Genomic DNA, 11,968 nt, shown 5'->3' on the forward strand with positions numbered 1-11,968 from the left:
TGGCCTTGGAGCAAGGAGATTCTTCATCATCTAAATCACAAGTACCAACTCTTACCACAATTGATTTAAATGTGAGTCAATATAAGGAAACTATTGAAAAGATGAGCACATAAATGTTCCACATTCATACAAGCATGGTTGCTGCAAATGAGGAAGTTAGCAGATTGAAAAAGATCAATGAAAAACTTGAGAGTGAAAAACAAGAGACTGAATTGTTGCTGGTTGAGCTTGATGCTGCTAAGCAAGAAAATGCATACTTAAAGAACAAATTAAAGTTTGCAAGTGAAATTGAAGCAGTATTGAGAGAAAGGCTGGAGAAGAATGAAGTGAAGCTGAAATCCTTCAAAAATGCTTCTAAGTTGATTGACCAATATCATGAAAAGAACAAGCCATGTGCAAACATTGCCATTGGTCTTGATTATGAGGGTTTGAACAGCAAAAAGAAGTCTTTCAGTGACAAAGGAAAATCAACTGAAACTGAGAATGTTCCAATTATTTTGAAGAAAGTTGAATCATCTTTGTTCAAGGCATGTGAGGTGAACTTCAGTGAAGAAGAGTTGATCATCAAACAAGAGATGGCTGATGAGGACACGGAAAAGAAAAATGATGAGACAACTCAATCTTCCATCTCTGTTGAAACACTAAAAGCCAATCAAGAAACTAAGGAGCCTGTGAAGGAGATTAAAGCTGAAAAGGTCAAAAAGAAAAAGAAGAATAGAAATGGAAAGATTGGGATAAACAAAAGCAATAATTTTGCTTATGTTGCAGATGCTCCTCGAAAGAGGTGTGAGAATTGTGGATCAATGAATCACCTAACTCACCTTTGTAAAAAGATTGTTAGCAATCCACCTAAAGGAGTCTGCAAGTACAATGAAGCTAAGGCTAATGATCCCTATTCATTCTGTGACAAGTTTGATTGCATTCCCTGCAACATGAAAGTGATGAAGAGTTGCCATAAATTGAGAATTGATCTCATAGAATCAAAAGTTGGTTCTATATCTGAAAGGAAAAATGCTCAACAGTCTATGAATTCCATTTTATCTGAAATTTCTCATTCTACTTCTGCAAAATCAGTTAACAAGAAGGAAGTGCCCAACACGGCTTGGGTAGCTAAACATACTTAATCCTCATTGTGTGCAGGTCCAAGGAAAGAAGGTCATATGGATCATTGATAGTGGATGTTCCAGGCATATGACAGGTGATAAGGCCCTGCTATCACAATTTGAGGAGATGGTTGGCCCTTTGGTGACCTTTGGAGACAACAGCAAAAGATTCACAATGGGATATGGCAAGATTGTTTCTAAAAATGTTGTCATTGAAAATGTAGCACTAGTTGCTGGATTAGAAGTAAATATTCTAATTGTTAGTCAATTTACAGACAGAGGTTTTCAAATTGTTTTCAACAAAGAAGTTTTGCTTTTATTAGCAAAAAGACTGGTGAAATTGCTCTTAAAGGAGTAAGAAAGGGAAACATGTTTGTTGCAGACTTAGACTCAACAAATAAGGATGGAGTATGTTGTTTCTACACCAAGGCATCAGAAGAGCAAAGCAAATTGTGGCATAAGAAGCTATCTCACTTGAATTTCAAAGCAATCAACACCTTAGTCAAGAAGGAGCTTGTGAGAGACATGCCTAGTCTAGAATTTGTTCAACTGGAAGTTGTTGAGGCTTGTCAGAAAGGAAAAATGAAAAGATCAAGTCACAAGTCAAAATCTGTGAATTCTATAAGTGCACCTCTGCAACTTATTTACATGGACTTGTTTGGGTCAGTAAATGTCTTGTCCATTTCAAGGAACAAATATGCCCTTGTCATGGTTGATGATTTTTCAAGATACACTCGGGTTGAGTTCATGTACTCTAAAGATGAAAATCCAAACATTATAATTGAGCACATCAAGAAAATTGAGAAGCAAGCTGAAGGAAAAGTTAGTGTGAAAAGATTGAGGAGTGATAATGGAACAGAATTCAGAAACTTAACATTAAGTGAATTCTGCAAAGGCAAAGGCATTGTTCAAAAATTTTCAGCAGCTAGAACACCTAACAGAATGGAGTAGTTGAGAGGAAAAATAGAACATTGGTTGAAGCTGCTAGAACCTTGCTACAAGATGCTCAGTTGCCAACTAGTTTTTGGGAAGAGGCTGTTAATACTGCATGCTACACTCAAAACAGATATCTCATCAACAAAGCTCATGGCAAATCACCTTACTCAATCATGTCTAACAGGAAGCCTACAGTGAAGCATCTACATGTGTTTGGAAGCAAGTGTTATATTCTAAAAGACAACTCTGAATATGTGGAAAAATTTGACTCTGAAGTTTTTGAAGCAATTTTTCTGGGATATTCATTGGAAAGAACAGCCTACAAAGTTTATGTGATTGATCAAAAGAAAATTATGGAAAGCACAGATGTGACTTTTGATGATGACAAGTGTCCAGGCTTGGAATGCCTTGATGTAAATGATGTCGAAGCCCTTGCATTTGAGAATCTAACCATTGATAGTGATTCTGATGAGGAAGGTCAAGTTATGGCACAACAAATGACAAATGAAGAGACCTCTGAACAAAATCATGGGAATGAAAGCTCTATTCAGACACCTGAATTTGATGGCACAAACTCAGGGGGAGAAGGAGAGAATGGAAATGACAGTCATGGTAATACTGAAGAAAATGATGAAGGCACTAGTCAACAGACACACACTAGAAAGTGGGATAGGAGTCATACAGTAGAAGCTATTATTGGTGATCCTTCGGCTAGTGTGAGAACTAGAATTGCAACTGCTAATGAATGCTTACATGTATGTTTTCTATCTCAATTAGAGCCCAAGAAAACTGAAGAAGCCCTATTGGATCCTGATTGGATATGTACTATGTAGGAGGAGCTGAATCAGTTTGAGAGGAACAAAGTTTGAAATTAGTCTCTGCACCAAAGAACAGAAGCATAATTGGAACTAAGTGGGTGTACAGGAACAAGATGGATAAAAATGGAATTGTTACTAGAAACAAAGCAAGGCTGATTGCTAAAGGCTACTCACAAGAAGAGGGAATTGACTATGATGAGACTTTTGCTCCTGTTGCAAGACTAGAAGCAATAAGAATTTTTCTGGCATTTGCTGCACACTCAAATTTCAAGGTGTATCAAATGGATGTCAAGAGTGTTTTTCTTAATGGTGAACTCGAAGAAGAAGTTTATGTGCAACAGCCACCTGGCTTTGAAGATCCAGAATTCCCTAACTTTATTTACAAATTACTCAAGGCTCTATATGGATTGAAACAGGCACCCAGAGCCTGGTATGACACACTGTCAGAATTTCTACTCAAACATGGTTTTACCAGAGGTACTATTGATAAGACTCTCTTCTACAAGAAACATAATGAAGATATGATCCTAGTTCAAATCTATGTGGATGATATCATCTTTGGAGCTATAAATGAAAAGCTTTGTCAAAGATTCTCTAGCTTAATGCAGAGTGAGTATGAAATGAGCATGATGGGAGAATTGAGTTACTTCCCTGGCCTTCAAGTTAGTCAAAGAAGTGATGGTATTTTCATCAGCCAAACCAAATATGTGAATGACTTATTAAAGAAATTTGGTATGGTGGATAGCTCACCTGCATCTACACCAATGTCTACTGCAACCAAGTTGGATGAAAACAAGAAAGGCAAGAGTGTGGATATTTTAAGCTACAGAGGGATGATTGGATCATTGCTTTATTTGACTGTTAGTAGACTAGACATCATGTTTGCTACTTGTCTATGTGCTAGATTTCAAGTCAATCCAAAGGAATCAGATTTGATGGCTGTGAAAAGGATACACATTTTCAGATACTTAAAGGGAACTCCAAACTTGGGATTATGGTATCCTAAGGGAACTGGTTTTGAAGTTGTTGGATACACAGATGCAGATTTTGCTGGATGCAGGGTTGATAGGAAAAGTACTAGTGGAAGCTGTCAATTTCTTGGTCAAAGACTTGTATCCTGGTATAGTAAGAAATAATAATTTGTCAACTTTCACAGCTGAAGCTGAATATATAGCTGTTGGAAGTTGTTGTGCTCAAGTGCTTTGGATTAGAAATCAGCTAATGGACTATGGTCTAGTGTTACACAAAATTCCTATTATGTGTGACAATACTAGTGCCATATCTATGGTAGCTAATCCAGTTAATCATTCTAGAACAAAGCACATTGATGTTAGGTACCATTTTATCAGGGAACATGCTGCAAATGGTACCATTGAGCTCATTTTTGTTCCAACAGATAAACAATTAGCTGACATTTTTACTAAACCTTTGGATGAAGCAACCTTCGCTAGACTTGTGAGTGAAATTGGAATGCTCAATTCTTCATCCTAAGGCAAGAACTCAGCTAATGTGTTGCAGCAGATTAATTTCTAATAAATCAACCTAGTTTGATTTAATTGGAAATTAACTGAAATATGAATTATAAATATTTCAAAATCTCTGTATATATTCTTTTTTTAAAAAAACTCAAAAATTAACTTAGAATATTTCAAAATTTAAGTAAACTGCTTAGTTGTTAATTTACATCTTAAATGTGTAAAATTAACACAAGGCAGAATAACAGTACTCAGAGGTATAGAGAACTGAGTTCTCGATAAGTCAAAATGACTTATCGACAAGTCATTTTAGAGTTCTCGAGTGAGTCCTCGATAAGTCTATTTACAGACTTCTCGAATGACTTCTCGATAAGATCTAATATGACTTATCGATAAGGCCATGTAGAGTTCTCTAATAGTGTTAATTCAAAGAGTTCTCGACAAGGATATTTTGAGACTTATCAATAACTGAGAACTAAAATAATTTAATTCAATGAATTATTTTAGACAAATACTTTTGGAAAATTTATTCTGATTTCAATTTGATTCAATTCAAATAAATTAGAATCATTTTTAGTCTATTTTCGGACAAACTGGGCATTTATCAGAGTTCTCGATAAATCATTTCTTAGTTCTCGAAAGGAATTAATAAAATGACTTATCAAATGTACCTTCCTCAAATTCCAAATTACTTCTCGATAAGTTTAATATCAACCATTTATTTGACTTCTCGATAAGTATTCTACTTTCTCTATAAATACCCAGACTTCTCGATTAAATTGAACTTGGAATTTTTCAAAATTCTAAGTAAACTGAATATTTATTACTTCATATCTTCGGTATATGAACTTAATAAATAACAGATCAAAAGAAGCAAAAAAAGTATGAAAAACTGAACAAATTTAATTCATAAATTTTGTTCATAAAAGTACTTTTGACATACTTTGTCTCTAATTTCTCTGATTTATTGACACATTTACATGCTTATATGATTTCTTGTTTACGTGAAAATAGGTTAGTCCAATGTTGTAGACTAGTACATTATTTGTGTTGTTTTGATTATGCTGATAGTGGTTAATTTATTTGACAAAATGCTGATAGGATGAGTTACTTTTTGTGTAGGGAGTACGTGCTTATTTGCATGGGGAATAGTCACTCTTTAAAGCAAACTAATATTCTTGAGTACTTGCATGGGGAATAGTAACTAGTCATTTCTAACTATCAAGTATGCTTATGTGATTATTACTCTTATTATCCGGGCAACTCAAGAGTCTCTTGGTTTCTATCTTTACTCCCTCTATAAATTAAAACACTTCACTCTTTATCATTTATCGCTACTCTTATTCTCAACAAATATCCACTTTCAAACTCACCTCTTGTTCATCTCTCTCTTTCTCAAATGGATGCCCCGGTCTTTTACAGACTTTTAAATGGAGTTTACCAACCGGTCTATCATTTGGATGATGACCTAGTTTATTTTGATCCTATCAGACTTCGTGTCCGTCTCAAGGGGGTTGTTTGCAGCCCCTTTGATATTCCACTTGAGGTCTTTGACGAACTCTCATGGAATGATCAAATCAGCATTCTTTTCTTTGAAGGGGAAGTCTCTCTGGAGATGGAGAGAAGTGCAAGGGTGGCTGAGCAGCAACGCCTTGCTGCTTTGGAGTTGCAGGAGAGAATCATCTCTCTTGCACACTCCATGTCCAGAGCTTACCAGCGCAGGGCAAGGAGGTTAGAGGCCGAGAAGAAGAAGTCTAAATTAGAGTAGTTAGTATTAGGATTTACTTGATTTAATCTGCATCTTAATGTACTATATGTTTAATATTAATGAAATTATCTTCTTCTTTATCAATTTGTTTTTGTTGCTTGATTGTTTATGTCATGATTGCCTTGTGTTTACAAATTAATTGATTATTAGTTTTCCTGTCATAATGCTTGCAACTATATGTCTCAATGGTTATGCCTAATCAATACAGATAAATATGTGCAATGCATTACAGGTTCAACACAATCCACTCAGATAATAACAGGAGATTCAACTTTCAATCAACAGGTATTTGTGTTAAACTGCAGCTAAAATATTTCAAAACCAAACTGCGGTTTACCCAGGCACAGCAACACAAACACAAACTCAAACACAATCCCACTCAGGTAACTCTCAAAAGGAACCTGTTTTATAAAAGGACAAAATCCCCAAAATGTTCTTCAGTTCTTCTGATTGTTTGAGAAAAAGGAACTGGTATCACAAATATGGAAATTTATCAGCTTTTCATGAATATCACTAATGCACCTTCATGTGCAGAACAGTCTTAACAGACTGATAGGTTTAAGGGTAGTACTCCTGAGGGGGAGTTATCTAAATCCTCTCCAATTCAATTGGAGGTTCCTCAAGAAGGAACAACTCCCCTCATAACTCTAGCAGAAGCTGTCTTAGTAGTCAAAGCTAGAAGAACAATTGCCTATGACAATGTCATAAGAAGGGCAATCTTAGCACATTCAAGTGCTAGTGTGTTGCAAGACACGCAAGGGTTTGAGGCTGGTGCACATGGCAGTAACTCAGTCAAATCCCCTCCAATTCAATTGGAGGTTCCCACTACAAGAAGAAGACAACACACTGTCACAACCACAGAGCAATCTGTGAGTCAAACTGTGACCCCAGTCATAGATGCTTATGCACTCATTTTTCTGGTGAAATGAGTATGATTAGCCCTATATGGTCTTCCTCTAATCATATGATCACAAATTAACTCTTCTCAACCACCTCTTATTTCTGTAATTCAAACAATATTTGGGCCTTTCATGTGAGAATAAAAGAAAAGATTGAGATAAAAACAGAGAATAAGAGAGGCAGGATCCTTTCTGGCAAAATGAGAGGTAGATGAGTGTATGAATTTAGTAATCCTTGTGAGGGAACTCTGACTCTCAAAAGTCATGAGACTAGTGCAGTGAGAAGTAGTGAGACTACTTATTCAAAAGAACAGAGAACTTGGGACTTTTATCACTGACAAACTTTTTCTGCAGATCTAAGTGAAATTTCTATTCTATTTGATAAACTCATCACCATAAATCTCACTAAAGCTTGAAGCTGCAGACAGTGTTCCAAATGGACACTGACAGCAGCTTGAACAATGTGCATCTAGCTGGACCCTTCTTCCTGGAGATAAAGTCAAAAAAGGGGAGAAGATATATCTAAATGCCAAAACAGCTAATGGATGTTGAATAAATCTAAATGCAACTCAATAAAAGAAGACCAGATGGGAAGATTGGTTTCTGCATTTAGTTAAAGTTTTGACATCATCAATCAGAACTTGTGCATAATTTCTTAATGAACGAGTTGGGGGAGATTGTAATATATAATAGATGATGTCAAAGATTACTGGAGCTAAAAATATCATTAGCATCTCTGATCATAGTATGGAGCAAATGGACATATTTTGACATCATCAATCAAAACTTGCGCATAATTTCTTAATGAACAAGTTGGGGGAGATTGTAATATATAATAGATGATGTCAAAGATTACTGGAGCTAAATATGTCATTAACATCTCTGATCATAGTATGGAGCAAATCAGATGGATATATGATCTGGGTAGAAGATTTATGAACAATTATCTTCAGTAATCAGTTTAACTTGGGGTTAGTCTTGTTAACATGCATAAATTTGTGATAAGCAATCTTCTCACAAATTGGGGGAGATTGTTGTGGAAGACATGCATGTATCATAACAAGACTAAGTCATGTTGACAACCCTAAGATTAGTTGTATTGTAACCTTAATCTGTAATTTATACTTGTAACACTTAATATTTGTAAAATGTAAATGGAGCAGACTAGAGCATTTTTCCCTAAACAGTGTCAAGCCTAAGAATTCTATTTGGAAGAAGATCAAGAAGGTCATGCCTCAGAAGAATTATGAAGAAGCTTGGAGTTGAATAATTCTGTTTGGTGAAAAACATTCTAAGTCAAGATCTCTACAAGTCACATAATTAGTGTTATAGAGAAGTCATTCGAGAACTCAGAAAGTCCTATCGAGAACTCATGAACTGTCTATCGAGAACTCCAGAATTGTCTATCGAGAACTCGGGAAATGCTATTGGAGATATTGATAAGTCAGATACCCATTTGAGAACTCAGAGATATCGACAAGTATACATTCATTAGAGAACTCTGAGTTATCGATAAGCCAAAGTCCATTAGAGAACTCTGAGTTATCGATAAACCAAAATTCACTAGAGAACTCAGAGTTGTCGATAAGTCAAGTCAACAATGAAGTTTCAGAGATATCGACAAGCCAACATGCCTATCGAGATGTCGAGTTCACCACAGCTTAATTGGAGATCTCGAAGTGAATAAATTTCTCTAAGTACAGAATTGCAGAACAGTTAAATATCCAAGATTGCAAATCAACAAACAATTCACACAGCTGAATTGACAAGTCTACAAAAAGCAGCTTAAGAGATATGCAAGATTAATGGTAAAGATTAACTGACAGAGGAATATTAAAGTAAACACAGGATGCTAAAGATATGCTAAGCTAAAAATGAAAGATTTGCTTTTCTATAAATAGAAATGAAAAGTGACAGTTTAGAAAAGCTAATAGAATGTTTATTATCCACTGTGTAAACCGGCAGTTAACTGAGTTATAAAATTAACACTGGTTCTCTAGTTAGTAGTAACAATTGAGATCAATTTTTTTGTCCGGTGATCATAAGGAGTGATTTTCAATCTCACCCTTTCTTATCGATGTAATTCTTCATAATATGAAATAATTAATTTCCTTGTTATAAAAAAGTCCCATTTTCTTAGTAATATAAAAAAATAATCATATTTTTTATTTCATTCCCACTAATTTTGAATCATAGCATAACAACAATTAATAATAAATAAAGAAGGGCCTATCCATAAATTTTATTTTGTGCCAAAAAAAAATTCTGCCAGGCCATTTTTGTAAAGTTCTTTTTCGATAAAAATGACGTATAGCCGTACAAATTAATTTGTGTTTTAAAAAATTATCGAGATGAGCGAAGATGAACGTACCTGGATTAAAAAGAATTAACAAGCTTAATTTTTTTGGTAGTTTTGAAACGCATGATAAATCTTTGATGTCCACCTTAGAGCATCTCCAACCATCACCTCCTGTTAGCTAAAAATCCTCTGTGGCACTCAGATATTAGGTAAAAAAAACATCACTTCAACCACATCACCTGCTTGGAAAAATTTTTAGATATCCTTCATCTTGTATTCTATATTTGTTGAATCTGTAGGTATTAGCTATATCTTCCACGTCAGATTTATTTCATGTTTAAACCTAAATCTACACATTACTACGTACACATGCACATTAATACATGCATATATTTATATAATATTTAATACATAAATATTAAAATTATTATTTTATATATAATATTTTTGATTTATATAATATTAAGTGTGAAAATATTATTCTCTTATTAAAAAAATTTATTAATTATTTTTAACAAACAATTATATATTTTATTTATGTATTGAATTAAGTATTAATTAAATTTATTTTATTATATAAAGTTTATATATATACATACAAATCTGAAAAATAGGAATAAAACAATATTTTCAAATATAGCTAATGATTATAGCTATTACCACTGGATTGCATGTTCTTACGGATTAAATAAAATTTTACATATTTCTGATTTGACTAACCATTTTAGATATTATGGTTGGAGATGTTCTTAACACATCAAGAGATTAAAGAAGCATGAATGGTGTTGTCCAATAAAATGGCGGGACATTTGGCGCCAATATACACGCACAAATCTCTGTTTGGCGGGAAATATGAGTCCTATATAACAAACTCCTCTTCACGCACATTCCCACTTTGTTTCCCAACGAAATCAAAACCCATTTCTCCATTTGCCCTAAATTCAATCAAAATGTCTTCTCCAGAAATCAAAGAGCCCACCCCCAAAATCCCGAAGATCGATGATCAAAATGGGCTCCACTCGACTCGACCCGCACACTATTTCCGGGTCAAGAAGCTTTCCGAGAAGGCCATCTTGCCTTCCAGAGGCTCCCCTCTTTCTGCTGGTTATGATCTCTCTAGGTTCTCTCTCTCTCTCTCTCAGCTCTCTCTCTCTCTCTCTCCCAGCTCTCTCTCTCTCTCTCCCAGCTCTCTCTCTCTCCCTCCCTTTCTTATAGAGCCCCATCTGTGTATGTGTGTGTATTAGTGTGTCTAATTGTAATACTTTTTTTGTTGTTTATAAAATGTAGTGCATCGGAGATTAAAGTCCCGGCCAGAGGCAAAGCATTGGTTCCTACTGATCTTAGCATCGCAGTGCCCGAAGGAACTTATGCTCGTATTGGTATGTTTTTTTTTATATATGATTTATGTTTGTTTGGTTGTAATGTTGTTTTCCTAATGTCTGTTAACTGTTTGATTAAAGTTCCCTGCGAAATTTGTTAGGTTATAACCGCTTATCGGCTTATGGTTACTTTGTCATTATTAATTGTGAGTAACTGGTGATTTATAAAAAAAAATAAAGATGGTTAGCTAGCTGTGTAGTGATATAGTAAAATATATTAATTTCTCAACTGGTGAATGCAATCAAATTTTGCTTGCTATTAAGGGTATGAATGTACACGAAGCTCGTAAATTATAGTCTATAGAGGTTGTTTGCCCTGCCTCTATCGATGGATTGATTCGTGTTATCAGTTTGTTTGGAGGGGTAGACAAAAATTGTATATGATCTGTCATGATTTATACAAGCAAGATCTGTTTACTTAAGATGTTTATTTGAAAAAATATTAGAATATACTTGAAAAAATTAACACAATGATGCTATTATGTACCTATCTTACTAATTATCCAAAACTTTTTCTGCATAACAATATTAAGCTACCATATAATGTATAGGTTTTAATCGTCTAAAGGTCTTTCTGCAATATGTTACCAAGTGACCCTCTAGTACTTGATTTCACAAACAAGTACTCCCTTTGTCCCATTAGATTTTATACATTATTTTTTGCACGCTTTTCAATACTCGTTTAAAGTATAGTTCCATAATATTTTTTAAATTTTTTTGTGAATTAAAGTTTTATGTTTAAATTTTTATTCAAAAAAAATTGAAAAAAACATTATGAAGCTATATTTTATAGAAGCCTCGAAATACGTGCAAATAGTGCACGTATATATCCTAATGGGACTGATGTAGTATCTTTTAAGCTCTATTAATAATGTGCTCTTAATTGTTGTGTGTAAATAATTTTGATATGTAGCGCCGCGATCTGGTTTGGCATGGAAACATTCAATTGATGTTGGTGCCGGTGTGATTGATGCTGACTACAGAGGTCCTGTTGGAGTCATCTTGTTTAACTATTCTGATGTTGATTTTGAAGTTAAAGCCGGTGACAGGATTGCTCAGCTGATTATTGAGCAGATTGTGACACCTGAAGTTACTGAAGTTGATGATCTTGATTTGACTGTGAGAGGTGCTGGTGGCTTTGGTTCTACTGGTGTTTAGCGACTGGTTAGAATGTTTCGTATGCTTATTATGGTGTGTTTAGGCCTTTTTTGAACCCTTTTCTGTGTTGCAAATACTTATGGAAGGGTTGTTTTCATATCTAATATATGCAGCTGCGCGGTTAATGTGTTCA

General features: G+C 34.7%; 1 protein-coding gene across 1 annotated transcript; it reads left to right on the plus strand.

Moving 5' to 3' along the window:
* Positions 1 to 10,074: 10,074 nt before the first annotated feature.
* On the plus strand, positions 10,075 to 11,968 carry LOC141696645 (deoxyuridine 5'-triphosphate nucleotidohydrolase). Its single transcript, XM_074500762.1, has 3 exons — positions 10,075 to 10,418; positions 10,586 to 10,677; positions 11,591 to 11,968. The coding sequence occupies exons 1-3, from the start codon at positions 10,078 to 10,080 to the stop codon at positions 11,833 to 11,835; spliced, it is 678 nt and encodes a 225-aa protein (XP_074356863.1). The 5' UTR covers positions 10,075 to 10,077; the 3' UTR covers positions 11,836 to 11,968.

This window comes from Apium graveolens, chromosome 11 (assembly GCF_009905375.1).
Source record: "Apium graveolens cultivar Ventura chromosome 11, ASM990537v1, whole genome shotgun sequence".
NCBI lineage: Eukaryota > Viridiplantae > Streptophyta > Magnoliopsida > Apiales > Apiaceae > Apium > Apium graveolens.